This window comes from Manis javanica, chromosome 10, assembly GCF_040802235.1.
Source record: "Manis javanica isolate MJ-LG chromosome 10, MJ_LKY, whole genome shotgun sequence".
Classification (NCBI taxonomy): domain Eukaryota; kingdom Metazoa; phylum Chordata; class Mammalia; order Pholidota; family Manidae; genus Manis; species Manis javanica.
Genome location: NC_133165.1, coordinates 56,831,542 through 56,856,629, shown reverse-complemented (window position 1 = coordinate 56,856,629; position 25,088 = coordinate 56,831,542). Strand labels below are relative to the sequence as shown.

The 25,088-nt window shown below is 38.9% G+C and overlaps 1 protein-coding gene across 9 annotated transcripts in view; it reads right to left on the bottom strand.

Moving 5' to 3' along the window:
* The window catches only part of MRTFB (myocardin related transcription factor B), a 276,493-nt gene that overhangs the window by 25,667 nt on the left and 225,738 nt on the right, over positions 1-25,088 (bottom strand). For all 9 annotated transcript variants that reach the window (XM_036992063.2, XM_073215546.1, XM_036992062.2 and 6 more), the window contains one exon: positions 3,214-3,348. In XM_036992063.2, coding sequence (XP_036847958.2) covers positions 3,214-3,348 — 135 coding nt within the window. The remainder of the gene's footprint in view (positions 1-3,213; positions 3,349-25,088) is intronic.

Below are 25,088 nucleotides of genomic sequence, written 5' to 3'. Positions count from 1 at the left end.
TGAGAAAAAGACAAGACCATTTTAAGAGATGCAGTGGGGGGTAAACAGACGTGTGCAATCTATTCAACTGTGGGGAGATGAGTGGAAATGAAAAGCAGTGCACCTTAGGGACTGGCACAGCCACTCTGGGAAGCAATATGCAAGAAACATTTCAAGAGCCGAGAAGACATCTGCTGCTTCCTTTAACCAAGAAGTCTTGCTCCTAAGAACTTATTTTCTCCTGCTGCATTGTTCCCATAGAGCAAGGGCAAGATGCTTACCTCAGCACTGTATATTCACTTTCAAACAACATTTAGTTTGGGTCTCGTGCAGACATGCTGCTAAGTGTTTACGTTTATTATCTCTGAGTGAAAAACAGGTCATGCACTAAATATACAATAGGGAAATGAGTAAGTATATTTTACTGTATCTAATATTTTATAGTCACTTAAAAAGCACAGAGAATATATATTAAAATGCTTCCAATGTGAATAAAGTAGAACATAAGCTATGTATTTCTATGGAAAATACACAAAAAAGAAAATAGTAATGCAAATATGAATTCTTTAAACAATTTCAAAATAGTACATTTTTATTTTGAAAATGGGGTGTGAGACTGTATCTAATGACTAAGAATTAGATGACATTTTCTTGAGTTCTTTTCTTCTCCAGTTATAAGTTATCAGATCACTTTTTACTTACTATTATTCGTATTATAAGATAGCTTCATCTGCAAAAGTCTGTCAACAAAGCAAACAGAACAACAAGGCATAGAAAACTATTCCTAAGCTGCTGTAGGGAAAATACTCAGTAAGATGACTTTGAGACCTACTAAATTATATAAAGCTGTTGGTGTGACCATGTTCCATATGTTCATAGTCAAAGAATTAAGAAATTACACCCAAAATACAAAAATAAAGAAGATAAAAGATAAAAAAGATTCTTAGCTTTATATGATCTTTTTAGAATGACTATAAAATACTACATACAGTAAAATATACTTACTCATTTCCGTATTGTGTATTTATTTAGTGCACGACCTGTTTTTCACTCAGAGGTAACAGCCCAGAAATCATCGCTACTAACATTCACTCCCCCTTGGCCATCTCTATTCAGTCACAGTTTTCTTCCCACAGGTACCACGCGGCTCCCTCCCTCACCTCTGTAGATCTCTGCTCAAACAAATTCTGACTCCAGGATGCTTAACGTAAAGTGGAAGCGTCTCCTACTTCGCCACGTGCTCTGCCCTCACTTCACCTTTGCCCCTTGGCACCCTCTGTATTTTGTTGTCTCTGTACCTCCCACTCCTAACCAAGGTGGGCATGTGTGACTGTGATTTTCTCTTCACTATCTACTATAGCAAATATCTATCTACTATTTTTTACTGTATGTAATAAATATCTACCTACTCCTCGTACCTACAACAATGTCTGGTACACAGAAGGTGCTCAGTAAGTGTCTGCTGAATAAATAAATGATAGATGTGTTTGCTGATTAGAAATCACTTGAACTATCATGAATTTAAAATAAATCACAATGGGAGAATATTCTTACCTGTGAAAGCATCTTCCTGCAGTCTCACAATTTTAATCAAATCACCGCTGTCTGTGTACTTTGTTATCAATACTAAATTTTACTTCTAGTCTTTTCTAAGTGATCATAACAATGAATGGGATCTGGGCTAAGGAGGTCTGCCTATAACTGTTCTATACTGATAAAACAATCAGCTCAGCCACAATTAGGAGGCTCCTGTTGGAGGAGGGAGGGGGACACAAATATAATAGGCAGTATTCCTCAGACTAAATGTATTACCTATTACTTGGCACATACCTGTTCTCTCAGGAAGTGGGGATGGGAAAGAGCTTTCTTCACAGAAAATCCCAAAGCATGTTGTTCTGTTTCCTAATATGTACCAGTCCTTTTCTCCACTGGCAGCATCCTAGGATTCCCTATCCAATGCCAGAATCTCACATGCTTAAAAAATGCTTCTTGCCCTACAACCAAGGTCCTCTTTAAAAACAGACACAGTGAAGAGCAGAAATTCAGAGACTAGGAGGCAAGAGAACAAATTCTTTGTATCTACAGGGCAGGAAGTGTTGGCATCCAAACTGTCTTTGTGCCATTAGTGATCTGTGCTTAAGGATGTAGGATGAGGAGGTCAGAGCTGATATTACTGGCACAGCTGCCACATGCCACCCTCTGGAATTTCTGGCTTCAATGCTAAGTGATGGAAGACGGTAAAATCCACTGATATGTGCCCTGAAGCCACACACACTCAGCCACTGACAAAGGGAGCCTGAAGTAGAAAGCCTTCTTTATAGGAAGACAAAGGTCAAGGTCAAGGACAGTGCCAGGGGACAGACATGAGGAATCTGCACCAGGCTCACTGCCTCTGAGGAGCTATGCAGTGAGTTAACTGGGGAGCAGAGAGAGGGCTGCACAGGGATCTGGGAGATTGGGATCCTTCCTGGTCCTGCCACTTCACTTCTTCAGGCCTCAAGTTTCCTCACCTGAAAGGTGGTGGGAGGCATAGCTGGCTCTCTAATATGCTTTTTTCATTCTAAAAGTTTGAGATCTGTGTTCTGCTAGTTTTGGCAAAAGCCACATCTGAAATGAGTACACGATTCCTGTTTATCCCCTCTCCACTTTATTTAACAGTTCTAAACATACTTTAAAAACTTTAAAAAGGTATGATATATTAAAATTTTTAATCTTTCATGGGACTTCTTCTAACTGAATTATTTTGCCAAATCAAAACACATTTGCTTCTCAAAACCTCCACCCTGTCATGTAATGTGTCTGGGATACACTGAGTCTGACCTTGTATATAAAGTCCAAAATTATGGTATCATTAAAGACATCTGTGAGATTCATGAACCTGAAGTGCTCTGCTCTTACTGGTTTCCCCTCGTTTCATCCTAGTTGCCAGGACGGTAGCAGAGCTGGGAACTGCTGATAAAACATACCCTGACCTCTTTCTGCACAGCCCCCGTAGCCGTTTGCAGACCGAGTTCTGTGCAGTTCTGCTATGACTACAGACAGCAGATCATCTGTTGGGTGTGGAAGTTTCAAATATTAAGGCCTGGCCTAGCAAGTCCTTCCATGGTTTCACTGTCTAAGGCTTCCAGCTGAGGTGGGCTGGGCAACGGGGAAACATCCTTTGTCTTGCACACACAGGACCACATACAAGCCACATCTGAAGACGCCATAGCCTGTGTGCTCACAGGTACCCACCTTTACCAGTGTTGGCCCAGGCTTTGCTGAGGACACAGTGTTCGTGGGCAGGACAGGAGTGGTGCACTTTGTGGGGGGCTGATCCGTGGTAGGAGTTTTCAAGAATTCAGGAACTGTGGCGGACACTGAAGTAAACTAGTGGGAAAGGCAGAAAGGGGACAATTGTGAAACTGATGACAGGAGAAACAGAAAAACCAGGATCACAGTGGAATGAACTCATTTTTTTTAAGTCCACCGGAAAAGAAACAAAAGAAAAATACATTATGTCTGAGACCCAAATGTTGGAATAACATGGTTTACCTCAGTGGGGCCGATCATTTAGTCTTTGCCCCCCTAGCAATGAAAAGATAACACTAAATAGGGTCAGACTGACTAAAGTGCAGTTGTTGTCTCAGCAATATGGGCAGAACTACCCTTTTTTAGCAGAAAAAAGTCCAAGACTCTTGTAAAAATGATCCAAACATTACATGGTATTCATAAGGCTTTCTTGCTGTGTATGTCACACTATCTTGGCTATTGGCTAATTTAAACATGTTTAGTTTTCGTTACCGGGCCCAGGGAATCCCTTCTATCACACCCAAGTCCATGGCTGAGCTGCATCTGCTCAGGAAGCTTCCAGTTCTTGGAGGTCCCTCCACGCACGTCAAGTTCTTGACTGTATTATTCAGTTTGTGTTCCTATCTCTGAGCCTGACTAGTACTCTCCTTAACCATCTCCTCCCATTTCCTGTAACAGGAGGAAATCTGAAGAATATATTCTGATAAGATCAACCTTTTACATTAACAGTACCTCACACTTACAGCAAGAAGCTAATTTGTAAACTAGGCCAAAATGAGCAAATACTATATCTCAGTTAACAAAGGAAACTATAGAAGGCTTTGTTATTAACAACTTAATAACCTGCTCCCATATGCAATCTAAGTAGATTTTATGTGTTCATTTACTGGAAATGAACTGGAAAGAGGTATCACAATGACAGTAAGTCACTTAAATACTGCATATTGATTACTGCTTGGACTTACTATTACCAGCATTATCTTGAGGAACAATGTCTCCCTTTATTATTTTTACTTCCCCAAACAGCTCTCAACTTTATTACATCAATCAAAATCAGTTCTCTTGTGAAAGCCTTTGGGTTTAAAAATGGCAAACTCTATTTTCTTCCTTAAAATAAACGACCTGAAAACTCAGAGGGTTATTAGCAGTAAGAAATATGAAGCTTGGCACATGCTAGTTACTCAATAAATACTTGTTTAATGGGTGAATGGAAATTTCTTGTGGCTTTACTCAGGTGAGGTCACACTCTAAGTCCAGATGAGACTGTGAGGGTGTGAGTGTGCAATGAATCGTGCATGTGCATGTCAGCTCTCTCACTGAGGTTTGTTTGCACATTGCCACTGGTTTCAGCTTTTAAGTAATTATTAGTAACAGTTAAGTGTGGACAATATAAAAGACTTGACATTTAAAGATGGCTATGTCCCTGCCCTTATCTGAGGTTTTGCATTCTCTGGTTTCAGATACTGGTGGTCAGCCTCATCCAGAAGCAGACGATGGTCCCTCTGTCTGTCACAAGGTCAAAGGAGTCCAGTGCCACATCCCAGTGCCTGTCACTCCCCTCACTCCATCTCATCATGGAGGCATTTTTGTCATCTCACATCACCACAGGGAGGATGAGGACAGTAGTTAAGATATTTTGTGAGGAAGAGAGGCCACATTCACATAACTTTTATTAAAGCATATTGCTATAATTGATTTATTTTTAGTTATTGTTGTTAAGCTCTTACTGTGACTAACTTATTAATTAAACCTTATCCTAGGTATGTATGTATAAGAAAAGACATAGTATATACAGGGTTCGGTACTATCTGGGGGTTTTGGATTGTATCTGCTGTGGATTAAGGGGGGTACAACTATACTCAATTTTTTTTTTTCAAAAAAGAAAGGAAAAGCTGATTTCTGCCCCAAACAGCCCTGAGACACCCCCTCCTTAATGAACCTCTGACATAAAGCACGAGATGATGGCAAGCTGATCACTGTGTTAAGGGATAGTTTTATGTTGTTTTCCTTTCACTGTGTACATCATTTTGGAAATAAGGATACGTATCTCCAAGTTAATTTTCACGCAGGGGAAAAATATCCTTTGGCTACTAAAGATATTTGAAAAAAAAACTCCTTGCAGATAAATTCTAACCTGGCAAGCTATTTTACCAGTCCAGCATCCACTGGATAAGATAATGATGGAGTTGTGTGCAGCGTTAGTTACCTGAACGTAACCGAGGTGCACGAATGTGGTATCTACTGTAATATTTATGAAAACATTCTGCCTTTGTTTCTAGACTGCCTAATTTACTTCAGCCTTGATTACTGATATTCCCAGCTTATTGCTTCTTTGGTATTTTGGTGTGACTTTGCTACCCAGAAAAATACAGACTCCAGCATAACATAAGAATAACCCAAATGAGATACAGTAATTGTTTACTTTACCTAATCTGAAGATAATCTGATTGGTTAAAAAAGGGCAAAATATCTGAACTCTTCTTTACATTTTGCCAGTCTTTTTTATGTGACTTAGAAGAATCCCCCCACTCCCCAAATCTTAGGTTATATCTGGAGGTAAGAATCCTAGTGGCTAGAATTACCAAACAATCTAAATATTAGTACTTCTGAAATGACAGTACTACTAAAAGGATTAAAAGGATATCCAAGCCATAAAGGATACTACACTTACTTTGTTCCATGGTAAATTGGGCAATGTTAAAAACCTCAAAGAATGCTTTAAGTATGTTTGGATTGCCACTGGGACCTAAATTCACCTTATGTACTATCAAAACATAATCTCAAAATGATTCAGAATCTTTTCTCCAAAGGTACAAAGTTTGTTTTGTTTATTGGATCTGATCACTGTTCCCATCACATGTTACAGGTCTATAGCTACAAGTTAATTGTCATCCTAACACCATGAAAGGAAATGTCAGTCAAACGTTGTTTAATGATGGATATTTGCGCTTTGCATAAAATGCAAAAGAAAGACAACTTTCTCTCTAATTAGAAATTGCTAAGGGAAAATCTGTTACAAAAGAACTAAGTCAGAAAACATGTTTAAGCTGATAAAGTTTACAGTGTTTCAGGTGTCTGCACTAGTTCCTTCTGAAAAAATACACTTGTCAAGGACCAATCACTGTTTTCTGGTAAATTCCTTTTTTATTAGGATTTCTTTGGGCAATCTGGAGGAACAGAAACTAGATGTATAAAAACAAAGCTTTTTTGTACTGTAGATTTTAAATCTGCAATAAATGTGTTTTTAATTTAGGATGCAGCAGTAATCTTAATTACGATGGCAATATGCAAATGATTCATTCAAAATGCAATCATTCTTTATATATTGTTTCCATATTCCAATCTCCAGACAAAGAAAGTGAACACTTGTCAAGGGACTGAGTTGAATACAAATAAAAAACATATGCTTTGTGTATTTTTATAGATGGATATTTTATGTAAAATTCTAGCTTTGTTAAAATAAATCACTTAGCAATGACTACTTGTTTCTGTAATATATAGTTACAGATTTAAGCATTTCATTTTTAGAACAAGTAGTTGGACATTAAAAGTAAATTAACTCATTGGTACAGTATCTAGTGGATATTCAGTCAGCATTTGATTACTTGATTAGTAATGAGGATTTGCATATTTTTAAATGCAGTTTGTTTTAAATGAGGATCTTTCATTTAAAAACTATTTTAAAACACTGTGGTAAAACATATCTAACATAAAATGTACCACTTAAGCCATTTTAAAGAGTATATTCTTACCATTACCCCTCTGCAGAACTTTTTTTTATCTCCAACTAAAGCTCTGTATCCATTAAACAAAGACTCCCCATGTTCCCCTCTTCCCAGGCCCTGGCAACCATCTACTTTTGGTCTGTATGAATTATTCTAGGTATAAAAGTGGAATCATACAACATTGTTCCTTTTGTGACTGGCTTATTTCACTTATTTAGCATAATGTCCTCAAGGTTCACCCATGTTGTAGCCTGTGTCAGAATTTCCTTCATTTTAAACAATGAATAATACTCCACTGTGTGTATGTTCCATATTTGGTCTATCCATTCATCTGTTGACAGACACATGCTTCCTCCTTTTCACTGCTGTGAATAATGCTGCTGTGAACATGAGTGTGCCAATATCTGTTCAAGCCCCTGCTTTCAACTCTTCTGGATATATACCCAGAGGTAGAATTGCTGGGTCATATGGTTATTCGATTTTTAACTTTTTGAGGAACTGCCATACCATTTTCTATAGTGGCTGTACCATTTCACAATCCCAACAGTGCAGAAGAGTCCCAATTTCTCTACATCTTTGTCAACACTTGTTAGTTTCTGTTCTTTCAACAGCAACCATTGTAATGGTGTGAGGTGATAACTCATTGTGGTTTTGATTTGCATTTCTCTAGTCATTAGTGACACTGAGCATCTTTTCATGTGTTTACTGGTCATCTGTTATCTTCTTTGGAGAAATGTCTAGTCTAGTCCTTTGCCCATTTTTTTAACCAGGTTGTTAATTTTGTTCTTGAGTTGTGGGGAGGTGTTTATGTATTGTGGATATTAACCTCTTCTCAGATACGTGATTTGCAAATACTTCTCCCCATTCTGTGGGTTCATTTTTACTCTGCTGATAGTATTCTTTGATGCAAAGAAGCTTTTAATTTTGATGGAGTGTAATTATTTTTTCTTTTGTTACCTTGCTGTCATATCCATAAAATCATTGCCAAATCTAATGTTGTGAAACTTCCCTCAATATTTTCTTTTATGAGTCTTATAGTTTTAGCTCTTATGTGTTCAGTAAGGGTGCAGCTTAATTCTTTTGCGTGTGGATATCCAGTTTTCTCAACATCATTTGCTGAAGAGACTGTCCATTTCCCATTGAGTAACCTTTGCACCCTTGTTGAAAATCATTTGCCCATACATGTGAAGGTTTGTGGCCTCTCTTTTCTATTCCTTTGCCCTATATATTTGTCTTTATGCCAGAACAATACTATTTTGATTACTGTAGCTTTATAGTAAGTTTTGAAATCAGGAATTCCTCCAACTTTGTTTTTTTCCAAGATTGTTTTGGCTATTTGGAGTCCCTTGAGGTCCCATATGAATTTTAGGATGGATTTTTCTACTTCTGCCAAAAATTGTCATTTGGATTTTGGTAGAAATTGTATGGAATCCACAGATTGCTTTGGGTGGTATTGACATCTCAACAATATTAAGTCTTCTAATCCATGAACTTGGGATGTCTTTCCACTTACGTGTTTAACTTTTTTGTAGTGATTCCTTTTCATTTCTTTTGTGTTTATTCTATAGATATTTCTCTGTGGTTACCATGACAATTATATATAACATACTAAAACTATGACATCTATCTTTCTTATATTGACACCAACTTCAGTTATATATAAAAACTCTACTTCTTTACAGCTCCATCCAACTTAGTATCACTGATCTCACAAATTACTATACTGTATAGCCATTAACACAGATTTATAAAATTTTTTCTGCATTTGCCCCATAAATACCATAGAAATAAAAAGTGGAGGTATAAACTAAAACTACAATAATACTGTTTCTTATATTTGTCCCTGTATTTACCTTTACCAGATAACTTTATATTTCTGTGTCCCTTTCAGTTATTGTCTAGCATCCTTTCATTTCAACTTTAAGGACTCTCGTTAGCATTTCTTATAGGGCAGGTCTAGTGGTAATGAACTCCCTTGGGTGTGTGTGTCTGGCTTTTGTTGTTTTAAGTTCTCCTTCATTTTTGATGGATGGTTTTGTGGATACAGAGTTTAGTTGATAGTTTTTTCTTTCAACACTTTACATATATCATCCCAATGTCTTCTGGCCTACTGGTTTCTGCTGAGATATCTGCTGCTATTCTTATTGGCAGTTCCTTGCATGTCATAAGTCATTTTTCTTCATTGTTTTCAACATTCTCTCTTTGTCTTTGACTTCTGACAGTTTAATTCTAGGGCATTTCAGTGTGGGTCTCTGAGTTTACCCTCTTTGGACTTTGTTGAGCTCTTTGTATTACTTGTATATCCACGTATTACCTCAAGTTTGCTAAGTTTTGGGCCATTATTTCTTAAGTTAATCTCTCTGCTCCTTTTTCTCTCCTCCTCTGGGACTCCCATAATGTACATATCAATCTGCTTGATGGCCCATAAGTCCCTTTAGGCTGTGTTCACTTTCCTCCTCCTCCTATTTTTTTGTGTCCTTAGACTCGATAATTTCAAAAGACCTGTCAAGGTTGCTGATTCTCTTTTCTGCCTTTTTCACTCTGCTGTTGAACCCCTCTAATGAATTTTTAATTTCAGTTAGTGTATTTTTCAGCTTCATAATTTGTTTGGCTATTATTACTGTTTTTACAATTCTACTTTTGTTGATAATCTTTTGTTCATATACTGTCTTCCTAATTTCCTTTAGTTTTTTGCCTGAGTTTTCTTTTAGCTTTTTAAGCATATTTAAGATGGTTACTTTAAAGTTGTTGTCTAGCAATTCTGATGGGCCTCCTCTCCCAATCTTTGCAAACTGTTGTGGAAGACCTTCATTAATTTGTCTGCCTCTGAACCTTAGGATCAGCTCTAGGTGGAGGCTTAGGGTTTGGCAGGTCTTTTATGAGCATGTGTTCTGTCTGGGCCTGTGTGCTTTTCTTTTTTTTTTTAATTTAAAAATTTCCCTTTATGCATGACTGCTTTTCAATGTCTTAATTTCCCCGAATCTTGTCCTAGCATCTTCTCAGACATTCTATTGTATTCCTCTGCCTGTAATCTCTTGCCCGCAGGTGTCTGCGGGTCTGCAGTCCCTCCACAGTCTTCACATGCCATGGCTCCTGCCATTGCCTTCCAGGGCTTCTGCTAGCCCGGGATCCAAACTATGTACTTCCCTAGTATGAGTTCCAAATCAGACAAGTCAGAAACCAGTCTCTCGGCAGCCCACAGACGGGCCAGGATGTTGCAAACAAGTTCTGCTGTTTCTTCCATTCTCAGAGAGGGACCCGAGTGTTGGGCCACTGTCTTCTGCCGTGCTGGGGAGTGGCTGGGCAAGGGTGAATAAACACACCGTGATGTTTTCTGCCTTTTTGAATGTGGCTTTTTCTTGACTGGACATTTGTTTAGTTGATACACATCTCTGATTGTTTTCCAGAGCTCTTACAAAGTGGTTTTAGTTAATTTGTATTTTATTTAGTTAGTTCTACCTGTGGGAGAAGAAGGGCCTGGAACTTTCTAGTTTTGTCATATTGTTGACATGCATTATCTTTTATAGTGAAATTTTCTAACACTTGTGGGAAGTGTTAAGCATGCAAATAGATGCATAAAAATCTTAAAATGAGAGTTTATTTAATGCCTCGAATTTTTAATAGTTCAATTACAATCAATACTACAACAACCAAAATAATGTCATAGAGCAGAAGGGTGGTTAGTCATTTAAAGTATCACCAACCCACTCTAAGAATTAATAAATCCATTACTTTTGGTGGTAAATTTATAGAAGGATCAACATAAACATTTCATTAATACTTTTGATCAACTTTGGAAACCCTGGATCCAATGTCCACCTTATTTTTATTTAAACACAGTCCTCTTTAAAAAGTTGTCACATATTATATTCTCCAAAATCCTGTAGAATGTCTGTTACTACATTGGTGTGACAATGTTGGTAGTTCACAAGTTAGGCAAGCAGAACATTAGGGGTCAGAATGTGGAAGCATAGTAAGTGTTAGAATGACTATTACTCATTTTTGGCAACTGAGTCACAATTCTCGATAGACTGTGTAGTTGAAATAATATTATGCTTGTGTTTCTTGAGTAATACAAACATTAGCTGTTGCTAGGAGTACTAGCAGGATGATGTGTGGGAAAACAGCCTGAAGAAGAATCTCAAACTGTTGGCCTGGTAAGAACAAAGTCATCAGTTCAAGTCCTGAGAGGGCCAGGCAGATGCTGTTTCTTCATGACCTGAGCCCCACGTGATCCACATACATCAAGTAGGTCAGTGCCTAGCCCAAGAAAGGGCCCTGCTAATGTTGGCCACTATTTTTTTTATCACCATCTCGATTATTTTAAATAAACATTTATTTATTTGTAAACGAACAGGAAAGGCCCATTCTGCATAATGCACTATTTTAGGCACTTTCCTAATGGTCACAGAATTAAGAATTGAGATGGAATGAAATTTCAGAGTTAATTAACCAAATTTTTGGCTAAGAATTAACCAAAAATCTAAGTACTAATAGTGGCAGAGTCCTCTTGATATACAAGTTATAAAAAGCATAGTTGAAGGGTAAACAATAGGGAGTACAGTCAATATCTCTGATGCCCTATTTAGGCTTTTATTGGTAAGTATTAGTAATACAGTTGGTCTAACTTTGATTATTCATATATACATGGCTTATCTATTAGACTTTGCTCATTCTCTCTGTTAGCTTAAAGTTTCTATGTTATTTGGCAGAAGGTCATTTATCCGAAAGTTACTTGATACAATGGGAAAAAAACAGTTCACCAAATTTTCCTAAGCTTGTCTTCCTGAAAATACACAGAGTAACTGACCAACAAGGTTTTTAACAGCACTACTTTGAATTTACCACAGGCTTCGAAAATTAACATAGTTCTGGTCACATCACAATTTAAAAGTTAAACATCTGGGTGTTTATAATAAATGATTAATTAAATGGCTTAAGAAATCTCTAAGAGAAAAAGTGTTTTCATATTAACAGAACCAGTATACAACAGCCCCTGGTACCCACATGTGGCTAGCTGTTCTTAATTTTCTACAGTCTTCCATTGTTCAAGAGTTACTTAAGCATAAAATAAATTGAACTTCAATATGTGACATGTGTTCCATTAATATTTTGACAAATTCCTTTCCATTTGTTCTTTGATCAGAATTGAAAAGAGAAAAGTCCAAGGGAAAGCAGTTTTAGTCTCTTACAGACCACACAGAAATACATACGTCAAAGAAGAATTTTTTTTTCACCACTGAAATTAACATTTTGAAGGATGGACATAGTGGTGTATTGTACTGTACCATACTGTGAGGTCCTTAGCATTTTAGCACTAGGCTTGCGAGAGAAGTGCCTGGAATATTTGCTCTTTACATAGATACTATGTGTTCAAATTTTTTTCTGATAGGGATAGGGAATGTTTCTTTATTTGAATACTTTCTGGTAGGACTTAATCCTCTGGTATTTACCTGTGTGTTCTGAAAAAGAATTAAGGAGACTATGTCATAAGAAATTTTGGGAAAAAAGCAAGGCTTTTTAAAGAAATCTAGAGTCTAATTTTTTCTTGACTAATTATAAATATAACTTTAAAAGAATGTAAAAGAAATTCCCTGCCCTGGCCCTGAACTTTATATTAGGCCAAATATTAAAAAAATATTGAACATTAGAGGGATTAAAGATGGTGGCGTGAGATGTGAGACAGAGGCTTCATCCTAAAAATGCATATAATATGAAAATATAATTAATACAACTAATCCTGAAAGAGCAACAGGAAAGAGGGCTGCACCACACTACATACACCTGGAGAAAAGAGCAGACCTCACGGAACAGGGTAACGTACCAAAGCTGTGGCCTGCTGGGAACCAAGCCCTTTCCCCAACTCAGATCACAGGTGGGAGGAAGATAAATGGAGTGGGGAGGGAGAGGAGGCATGGGGCTGATGAATACCTAACTCTGGAGATCTGCTCTGGGAGCACAAACCTACATTTCATGGTGCTTTCATGATACTCTTGTGATTATGGGGTTGGAAAGCTAAGAAAGGCAGAATACCTGGACAGACTGAGATTCCAGCTGCTTGTGGAAGCAGGGATCCATATCTGGCTGCTCTGGGACAAAAGAAAGGCGGACACTCTGAGAGACTTCCTAACAGCAAGAGGGCTGCTAAAGGGGCAAGGATTGCACAGAGCTTACTGCTCAGGAGAAAGGACAGGTAGACAAAATTGTCCTAGAGTACTCTGCCCAGCAGGTTGGGAACTTTCTTGATCTTCAGGCGCTCCAGCTCCCTGGCTGGCTACACAGCTCCAAGGATCACCTCTGTGATACGCAGCCTACTGCATCTTTCTCCCGGCCAGCCCGACCTGCCGCGCAAACCGGCAAACCCTACCCTGGTGTTAGGTCAGCCAGAGGGAAGATCTGTCGACAGCAACTACAAACACAAAGCATACAGGCTTTATACCTGTGTGCTCGGCCCACTGGTTCAGGCAGTGAAGGCAGGCATAGCAGCTGGGAAGCAGAAAACAGCTCTTTCCTCCCCCAAGGCATCAATACCGCTCCCCTGTGACACCTGACATTGCTTCCGGGGCTGAGCAGCTCCAGAGAGTAGAGCTTCTGGGCACTAGAGGGCGCCATATACAAATATGGAATGTGAAAGAAACCTGGTTCAAAGCAAAATTATGAATACAACACCTGAGAAAGATTCAAATGAAATTGACCTCATGAATCTTCTTGAAAGGGATTTCAAAATGAAAATCCTTAACATGCACATGGAGGTACAGAAAAATATTCAAGAACTCAGGAATGAATTCCAGCCGGAGATCCAATCATTGTAAAGCACAATGGAGGGTATTAAAAGCAGATAAGATATGGTGGAGGAGACGATAAGTGAAATAGAAATTAGAGAGGAGGAATACAAAGAAGCTGAAGCACAGAGAGAAAAAAGGATCTCTAAGAATAAAAAAATATTGAGAGAACGGTGTAACCAATCCAAATGGATCAATATTTGCATTATAGGGGTACCAGAAGAAGAAGAAGAGAGAAAAAGGGATAGAAAGTATCTTTGAGGAGGTAATTGCTGAAAACTTCCCCAATCTGGGGAAGGAGATAGTCTCTCAGGTCATGGAGGTGCACAGAATTCCCAACACAAGGGACCCAAGGAGGACAACACCAAGACATATAGTAATTAAAATGGCAAAAATCAAGGATAAGGAGAGACTACTAAAAGCAGCCAGAGAGAGAACTAAGATCACATACAAAGGAAAGCCCATCAGGCTACCATCAGAAACCTTACAGGCCAGGAGGGGCATGATATATGTAATGCAATGAAACAGAAGGACCTTGAACCAAGAATACTTTATCTGTCAAGGTTATCATTTAAATTTGAAGGAAGGATTAAACAATTTCCAGATAAGCAAAAGCTGAGATAATTTACTGCCCAATAACCATCTCTACAGTGTATTTGGAAGGGACTGCTATAGATGGAAGTGTTCCTAAGGTTTAATAGCTGTCACCAGAGGTAATAAAACCACAGTAAAGAAATTAGAACAGCTAAATACTAAGCAAATACAAAATTAAATCAACTATCCACAAAGTCAATCAAGGGACAGACAAGAGTACAGAATATGATACCTAATATATAAAAAATGCAGAAGGAAGAAAAAGGAAGAGAAAAAAGACACTTTACATTGTGTTTGTAATAGCATATTAAGTGAGTTAAGTTAGACTCTTAGATAGTAAGGAAGTTAACCTTGAAGGTTTGGTAACCAGGAATCTAAAGTCTGCAATGGCAATAAGACTTACCTGTCGATAACCACCCTAAATGTAAATGGACTGAATGCACCCATCAAAAGACACAGAGTCACAGAATGCATAAAAAAACAAGACCCATCTATACAGGGTCTACAAGAGACTCACTTTAAACCCAAAGACATACACAGACAAAAAGTGAAGGGGTGGAAAGAGATATTTCATGCAACTAATAGGGAGAAAAAAGCAGGAGTTGCAGTACTTGTATCAGGCAAAATAGACTTCAAAACAAAGAAAGTCACAAGAGACAAAGCAGGACATTACATCATGATTAACGGGTCAATCCAACAAGAAGATACAACTATTATAAATACCTATGCACCCAACACAGGAGCACCTACATATGTGAAAGAAATACTAATAGAATTAAAAGGGGAAATAGAATGCAATGGATTCATTTTAGGAGACTTCAACACTCCGCTCACTCTGTAGGACAGAATAACCAGACAGAAAATAAGTAAGGAGACAGAGGCACTGAACACCACATAAGAACAGACGGACCTAACAGATATCTACAGAACTCTACATCCAAACGCAGCAGAAAATACACACTCTTCTCAAGTGCACATGGAACATTTTCAAGAATAGATAATATACTAGGCCACAAAAAGAGCCTTGGTAAATTGAAAAGATTGATATTGTACCCACCAGTTTCTCAGACCACAAAGGTATGTGAAACTAGAAATAAATTACACAAAGAAAATGAAAAATCCCACAAACACATGGAGGCTTCACAACATGCTCCTAAATAACCAATGGATCAACGAACAAATAAAAATAGAGATCACCCTTTTGAGGATGGCGGCGTGAGTAGAGCAGCGGAACTCTCCTCCCAAAACCACATAGAATTATGAAAATATAACAAAGACAACTCTTCCTAAAATAGAGACCAGAGGACACAGGAAAACATCCAGACCACATCCACACCTGCGAGAACCCAGTGCCTCACGAAGGGGGTAAGATACAAGCCCTGGCCCGGCGGGACCCGAGCGCCCCTCCCCCCGGCAGGTGGAAAGAAACCGGAGCGGTTTTTTTTTTTTTTTTTTGGCAAGTGCTTTTTGGAAGCCTTAAAGGGACAGGGACCCCAATACTAGGGAAACAGGGCAGCAAGACCGGTGAGCGCGTGCCTGAGACCGGCGCCTGAGGACAAAGAATATCGTGCGTTTTTCCCTTATTTTTTTTGGTGAGTGCTTTTTGGAAGCCTTAAAGGGACAGGGACCCCAATACTAGGGAAACAGGGCAGTAAGACTGGTGAGCGGATGCCTGAGACCGGCGCCTGGGACAAACAATATAGCGCGTTTCTCCTTTTTTTTTTTTGGCGAGTGCTTTTTGGAAGCCTTAAAGGGACAGGGACCCCAATACTAGGGAAACAAGGCAGCAAGACTGGTGAGCAGGTGCCTGAGACCGGCAACTGAGGACAAAGAAAATCGCGTGTTTTATCCTTTTTTTTGGCGCGTGCTTTTTGGAAGCCTTAAAGAGACAGGGACCCCAATACTAGGGAAACAAGGCAGCAAGACCGGTGAGCAGGTGCCTGAGACCGGCACCTGAGGACAAAGAAAATCACGCGTTTTATACTTTTTTTTTTGTTCCTCTTTCGTTGTTGCTGTTGTTGTTTTGGTTTGGAGAGTGCTTTTTGGAAGTCTTAACGGGGCAGGACAGGACACTTAGACCAGAGGGAGGGAATCTGGGGATCTCTGGGCACTCTAACCCCCTGGGCAACAGGGAGCACAGAGGCCTATTATGGAGATAAATAGCCTCCCGGCCGCTATCCCTCCAACAGGGCTCCACCATTTTGGAGGAGCAACGCCAGCCAGGCCACGCGAACAGCAACAGTGGAGATAAACTCCATAGCAAACGGGTAGGTAGCAGAAGCCCTGTCTGCGCACAGCTGACAAGCATAAGCCACTAGAGGTTGCTATTCTCCCAGGAGAGGAAGGCCACAAACCAACAAGAAGGAAAGCTCTTCCAACTGTCACTCGTACCAGCTCTGCAAACTATCTCTACCACCATGAAAAGGCAAAACTACAGGCAGACAAAGATCACAGAGACAACACCTGAGAAGGAGACAGACCTAACCAGTCCTCCTGAAAAAGAATTCAAAATAAAAATCATGAACATGCTGACAGAGATGCAGAGAAAAATGCAAGAGCAGTGGGATGAGATGCAGAGAACAATGCAAGAGCAATGGGACGAAGTCCGGAGGGAGATCACAGATGTCAGGAAGGAGATCACAGAAGTGAAACAATCCCTGGAAGGATTTATAAGCAGAATGGATAAGATGCAAGAGGCCATTGAAGGAATAGAAACCAGAGAACAGGAACCTATAGGAGCTGACATAGAGAGAGATAAAAGGATCTCCAGGAACGAAACAACACTAAGAGAACTATGTGACCAAGCCAAAAGGAATAATATTCATATTATAGGGGTACCAGAAGAGGAAGAAAGAGGAAAAGTGATAGAAAGTCTCTTTGAAGAAATAATTACTGAAAACTTCCCCAAACTGGGGGAGGAAATAATCGAACAGACCACGGAAATACACAGAACCCCCAACAGAAAGGATCCAAGGAGGACAACACCAAGACACATAATAATTAAAATGGCAAGGATCAAGGACAAGGAAAGAGTTTTAAAGGCAGCTAGAGAGAAAAAGGTCACCTATAAAGGAAAACCCATCAGGCTAACATCAGACTTCTCGACAGAAACCCTACAGGCCAGAAGAGAATGGCATGATATATTTAATGCAATGAAACAGAAGGGCCTTGAACCAAGGATACTGTATCCAGCACAACTATCATTTAAATATGATGGCACGATTAAACAATTCCCAGACATGCAAAAGCTGAGGGAATTTGCTTCCCACAAACCACCTCAACAGGGTATCTTACAGGGACTGCTCTAGATGGGAGCACTCCTAAAAAGAGCACAGAACAAAACACACAGCATATGAAGAATGGAGGAGGAGGAATAAGAAGGGAGAGAAGAAAAGAATCTCCAGACAGTGTATATAACAGCTCAATAAGCAAGCTAAGTTAGGCAGTAAGATACTAAAGAAGCTAACCTTGAAGCTTTGGTAACCACGAATCTAAAGCCTGCAATGGCAGTAAGTACATATCTCTCAATAGTCACCCTAAATGTAAATGGACTTAATGCACCAATCAAAAGACACAGAGTAATAGAATGGATAAAAAAGCAAGACCCATCTATATGCTGCTTACAAGAAACTCACCTTAAACCCAAAGACAAGCACAGATTAAAAGTCAAAGGATGGAAAATATATTTCAGGCAAACAACAGCGAGAAGAAAGCAGGGGTTGCAGTACTAATATCAGACAAAATAGACTTCAAAACAAAGAAAGTAACAAGAGATAAAGAAGGACACTACATAATGATAAAGGGCTCAGTCCAACAAGAGGATATAACCATTCTAAATATACATGCACCCAACACAGGAGCACCAGCATTTGTGACACAAATACTAACAGAACTAAAGAGGGAAATAGACTGCAATGCATTCATCTTAGGAGACTTCAACACACCACTCACCCCAAAGGATAGATCCACCGGGCAGAAAATAAGTAAGGACACACAGGCATTGAACAACACACTAGAACAGATGGACCTAACAGACATCTATAGAACTCTACATCCAAAAGCAACAGGATATACATTCTTCTCAAGTGCACATGGAACATTCTCCAGAATAGACCACATATTAGCTCACAAAAAGAGCCTCAGTAAATTCCAAAAGATTGAAATTCTACCAACCAATTTTTCAGACACAAAGGTATAAAACTAGAAATAAATTCTACAAAGAAAACAAAAAGGCTCACAAACACATGGAGGCTTAACAACATGCTTCCAAATAATCAATGGATCAATGAACAAATCAAAATAGAGATCAAGGAATATATAGAAACAAATGACAACAACAACACAAAGCCCCAACTTCTGTGGGATGAAGCAAAAGCAGTCTTAAGAGGAAAGTATATAGCGAGCCTGGCACACCTGAAGAAGGAATAACAATCCCAAATGAATAGTCTAACATCCCAACTATCGAAACTGGAAAAAGAAGAACAAATGAGGCCTAAAGTCAGCAGAAGGAGGGACATAATAAAGATCAGAGAAGAAATAAACAAAATTGAGAAGAATGAAACAATAGCAAAAATCTAAGAAACCAAGAGCTCGTTCTTTTAGAAAATAAACAAAATAGATAAGCCTCTAGCCAAACGTATTAAGAGAAAAAGAGAATCAACACAAATCAACATAATCAGAAATGAGAATGGAAAAATCAGGACAGACCCCACAGAAATACAAAGAATTATTAAAGACTACTATGAAAACCTATATGCCAACAAGCTGGAAAACCTAGAAGAAATGGACAACTTCCTAGAAAAATACAACCTCCCAAGACTGACCAAAGAAGACACACAAAAGTTAAACAAACCAATTATGAGCAAAGAAATTGAAACGGTAATCAAAAAACTACCCAAGAACAAAACCCCGGGGCCGGATGGATTTACCATCAGACACACAGAGAAGACATAATATCCATTCTCCTTAAAGTGTTCCAAAAAATAGAAGAGGAGGGAACACTCCCAAACTCATTCTATGAAGCCAACATCACCCTAATACCAAAACCAGGCAAAGACGCCACCAAAAAAGAAAATTACAGACCAATATGCCTGATGAATGTAGATGCAAAAATACTCAAAAAATATTAGCAAACAGAATTCAACAGTATATCAAAAGGATCATACACCATGACCAAGTGGGATTCATCCCAGGGATGCAAGGATGGTACAGCATTTGAAAATCCATCAACATCATCCACCACATCAACAAAAAGAAAGACAAAAACCACATGATCATCTCCATAGATGCTGAAAAAGCATTTGACAAAATTCAACATCCATTCATGATAAAAACTCTCAGCAAAATGGGAATAGAGGGCAAGTACCTCAACATAATAAAGGCCATATATGATAAACCCGCAGCCAGCATTATACTGAACAGCGAGAAGCTGAAAGCATTTCCTCTGAGATCGGGAACCAGACAGGGATGCCCACTCTCCCCACTGTTATTTAACATAGTACTGGAGGTCCTAGCCACGGCAATCAGACAAAACAAAGAAATACAAGGAATCCAGACTGGTAAAGAAGAAGTTAAACTGTCACTATTTGCAAATGATATGATACTGTACATAAAAAACCCTAAAGACTCCACTCCAAAACTACTAGAACTGATATCGGAATACAGCAAAGTTGCAGGATACAAAATTAACACACAGAAATCTGTAGCTTTCCTATACACTAACAATGAACCAATAGAAAGAGAAATCAGGAAAACAATTCCATTCACAATTGCATCAAAAAGAATAAAATACCTAGGAGTAAACCTAACCAAAGAAGTGAAAGACTTATACTCTGAAAACTACAAGTCACTCTTAAGAGAAATTAAAGGGGACACTAACAAATGGAAACTCATCCCCTGCTCATGGCTAGGAAGAATATCGTCAAAATGGCCATCCTGCCTAAAGCAATGTACAGATTTGATGCAATCCCTCTCAAATTACCAGCAACATTCTTCAATGAATTGGAACAAATAATTCAAAAATTCATATGGAAACACCAAAGACCCCGAATAGCCAAAGCAATCCTGAGAAAGAAGAATAAAGTAGGGGGGATCTCACTCCCCAACTTCAAGCTCTACGACAAAGCCATAGTAATCAAGACAATTTGGTACTGGCACAAGAACAGAGCCACAGACGAGTGGAACAGATTAGAGACTCCAGAAATTAACCCAAACATATATGGTCAATTAATATTTGATAAAGGAGCCATGGACATACAATGGCAAAATGACAGTCTCTTCAACAGATGGTGCTGGCAAAACTGGACCTTTGTCTAACCCCATATACAAAGGTAAACTCAAAATGGATCAAAGACCTGAATGTAAGTCATGAAACCATTAAACTCTTGGAAAAAAACATAGGCAAAAACCTCTTAGACATAAACATGAGTGACCTCTTCTTGAACATATCTCCCCGGGCAAGGAAAACAACAGCAAAAATGAGCAAGTGGGACTACATTAAGCTGAAAAGCTTCTGTACAGCAAAAGACACCATAAATAGAACAATAAGGAACCCTACAGTATGGGAGAATATATTTGAAAATGACAGATCTGATAAAGGCTTGACGTCCAGAATATATAAAGAGCTCACACGCCTCAACAAACAAAAAACAAATAACCCAATTAAAAAATGGGCAGAGGAACTGAACAGACAGTTCTCTAAAAAAGAAATACAGATGGCCAAGAGACACATGAAAAGATGCTCCACATCGCTAATTATCAGAGAAATGCAAATTAAAACTACAATGAGGTATCACCTCACATCAGTAAGGATAGCTGCCATCCAAAAGACAAACAATAACAAATGTTGGCGAGGCTGTGGAGAAAGGGGAACCCTCCTACACTGCTGGTGGGGATGTAAATTAGTTCAACCATTGTGGAAAGCAGTATGGAGGTGCATCAAAATGCTCAAAACAGACCTACCATTTCACCCAGGAATTCCACTCCTAGGAATTTACCCTTAGAACACAGCAATCAAGTTTGAGAAAGATAGATGCACCCCTATGTTTATTGCAGCACTATTTACAATAGCCAAGAATTGGAAGCAACTTAAATGTCCATTGGTAGATGAATGGATAAAGAAGATGTGGTACATGTACACAATGGAATATTACTCAGCCATAAGAAGAGGAACAATCCTACCATTTGCAGCAACATGGATGGAGCTGGAGAGTATTATGCTCAGTGAAATAAGCCAAGTGGAGAAAGAGAAATACCAAATGATTTCACTCATCTGAGGAGTGTAAGAACAAAGGAAAAACTGAAGGAACAAAGCAGCAGCGGAATTACAGAACCCAAAAATGGACTAACAGGTACCAAAGGGAAAGGAACTGGGGAGGATGGGTGGGCAGGGAGGGATAAGGAGGGGGAAGAAGAAGGGGGGTATTAAGATTAGCATGCATGGGGGGGAGGGAGAAAGGGGAGGGAGGGCTGTACAACACTGAGAGGACAAGTAGGGATTCTACACTTTGCTATGCTGATGGACAGTGACCGTAATGTGGTTTTTAGGGGGGACCTGATATAGGGGAGAGCATGGTAAACAGAGTATTCTTCATGTAAGTGTAGATTAAAGATTAAAAAAAAAAAAGAAAGAAAAGGGGGATTCCTCCTTGATAGGATGAAACAATTGGTAAATCAAAGATTAACGCATGCTTTAAATATCCTTAATATTAATCACTTAAAGGGTGTCAGATGATCAGCTATGGAGGTACTCTTTTCTGATAATATTCCTTTCTCTTAATAATAAAAAAAAAAAAAGAGCAGTTCCTGTGTGCTGACCTCCAATGAATTCTACACAGTGGTATAGAGGGCATGTCAAAGTGTGGGCAAAGGGTCTGTTTGTTTCTATGCAGAAGATCAAGGCCTAGCTTGGATACCCAGAAAATTAACTAAGATATGATATGAGGAGGAGCTTCTGGCATCAGCACTCTCTGGAGGACTCGTGCCGGGGGATGATCATCAAAAAGCCTCCACAGGGATCCGGGTGGTGCTGCGGTTGTGGCTGCGTCCACCCCACCGTTTCCTGGACTTGCCATTGTGAGGAGGGAGATGTCTAGGCTGGCATGTGTATACAGTGAGACAACGAATTTGACCGGATCTGTACTGTTGGAACTCAATCAGGAGTTGGGAGGGGTGCAAGTTGTAGCGCTCCAAAATCTTATGACTATAGACTATCTACGGTTAAAAGAACATATGGGATGTGAACAGATCCCAGAAATGGGTTGCTTTAATTTGTCTGATTTCTCTCAGACTGTTCAAGTACAGTTGGACAATATCCATCATATTATAGACTAATTTTCACAAATGCCTAGGGTGCCTAAATGGTTTTCTTGGCTTCACTGGAGATGGCTGGTAATTATAGATTTGCTTTGTTTATGTCACCGTATTCCTATTATGTTAATATGTGTGTGCAAGTTAGTTAGTAGTTTAAAACCTATACATACTTAAGAAGATATGTCAAAGAAATAATCAATCCTCCCATGTTTCCTTCCATATGCTACCTCTATAGCTTTTCTTCTTCCTTCCTAATTACAACCCTTAAATAGAATTCGTGCCTCATATCGAATTTACTGAGTGTCATAATTCCTCCAGGTGGTAAAGATACCTCGAGGCAAGTGCTGGGCATAGAAGCCACAGGGCATAAATCTGCAAAGAAGTAAAAAGCTAACCTTTTCAAACAATATGGCTTCTCTCTCACTTACCAACTTTACATTTCCCTGTATGGGCCCGGAAGATGACTGGTTAGCCAGAGACGGGTAAGATTCCTCAAGGGAGGAACAACCTAAGACAGGCACAGTCGCAGGGGGGCCATCAGGTGAGAAATTGGGGAACAACAGTGGTGAAGCTTAGAACCTCACCCCACCGCAGTGTTGAGAGAAAGCTTCTGCATCCATGGATGTTCTATTGCCCTTGTCTAGCTCGGATTAGCACATAGTCTACAGGCACACACCTGATCATCTACAATTGCTCTCTTACAACACTAAACCGTGTTTTCTACCTTTATCTTGCATCTACCTACCACTTCAGCATTTTATTAAAAATAATAATAATAATAAAGGGAGAAATGTGGGATCCACATATAAATCAAGTATAAAAATCAAACAAATATTCATAGTTGACCTGATTGTTTATAGTTCATAATGCATGATCAAAACCAAAAGTTTCTGTGATGAATGCCCTTGTACTGTTCACCATGTAAGAACTTATTCTCTATGTAAGAATTCGTTCACCATGTAAGAACTTGTTCGTTATGCTTCAGAAGATTGGAGACTGACGAGAACTAGGCTTGAGATGGATTAATGATTGTGCATTGAGCACTGACGCCCCTATACAGAATTTTATTGTTGTTAACAACCATTTGATCAATAAATATGAGAGATGCCCTCTCAAAAAAAAAACAAATAGAGATCAAGCAATATATGGAGACAAATGACAACAATAATTCAACACTGCAAAATCTGTGGGACACAGTGAAAGCCGTGCTAAGAGGGAAGTATATTGCAATACAGGCCTACCTCAGGAAAGAAGAACAATCCCATATGAACACTGTAAACTCACAATTAACGAAACTAGAAAAAGAAGAACAAATGAGGCCCAAAGTCAGTAGAAGGAGAGACATACAAAGACTACAGCAAAAATAAATAAAATCAAGAATAAAACAAAAGAAAGAATCAATGAAAGCAAGAGCTGGTTCTTTGAGAAAAAAAACAAAATAGATAAATCCCTAGCCAGGTTTTTCAAGAAAAAAAGAAAGTCTACTCACATAAACAGAATCAGAAATGAGAAAGGAAAAATCACTACAGACACCACAGAAATACAAAGAACTATTAGAGAATACTATGAAAAATTATATGCCAACAAATAGATAACCTAGAAGAAATGGACAGCTTTCTAGAAATAATACAACCTTCCAAGGTCAACCCAGGAAGAAACAGAAAATCTGAACAGACCAATTACCAGCAACAAAATTGAACTGGTAATCACAAATCTATGTAAGAACAAAACCCTTGGTCCAAATGGCTTCACTGCTGGATTTTATCAAACATTTAGTGAAGACCTAATACTCATTCTCCTTAAAGTTTTCCAAAGAGTAGAAGAGGAGGGAATCAAACTTATTCTATGAGGCCAGCACCACTCTAACATCAAAACCAGGCAAAGACCCCACAAGAAAAGAAAATTACAGACCAATATCCCTGATGAATATAGATGCAAAAATACTCAACAAAATATTAGCAAACCGAATTCAAAAACACATCAAGAGGATCATACACCATGACCAAGTGGGATTCATGTCAGGGATGCAAGGATGGCACAACATTCGAAAATCCATTAATATCATCCACCACATAAACAAAAAGCAGGACAAAAAACACAAGATCATCTCCATAGACACTGAAAAACCATTCAATAAAATTCAACATCCATTCATGATAAAAACTCTCAACAAAATGGGTATAGAGGGCAAGTACCTCAACATAACAAAGGCCATATATGACAAACCCACAGCCAACATTATACTTAACGGCAAGAAGCTGAAAGCTTTTCCTTTAAGATCGGGAACAAGACAAAGATGCCCACTCTCCCCACTTCTATTCAATATAGTACTGGAGGTCATAGCCACGGCAATCAGACAACACAAAGAAATAAAAGGCATCCAGATTGGCAAGGAAGAGGTTAAACT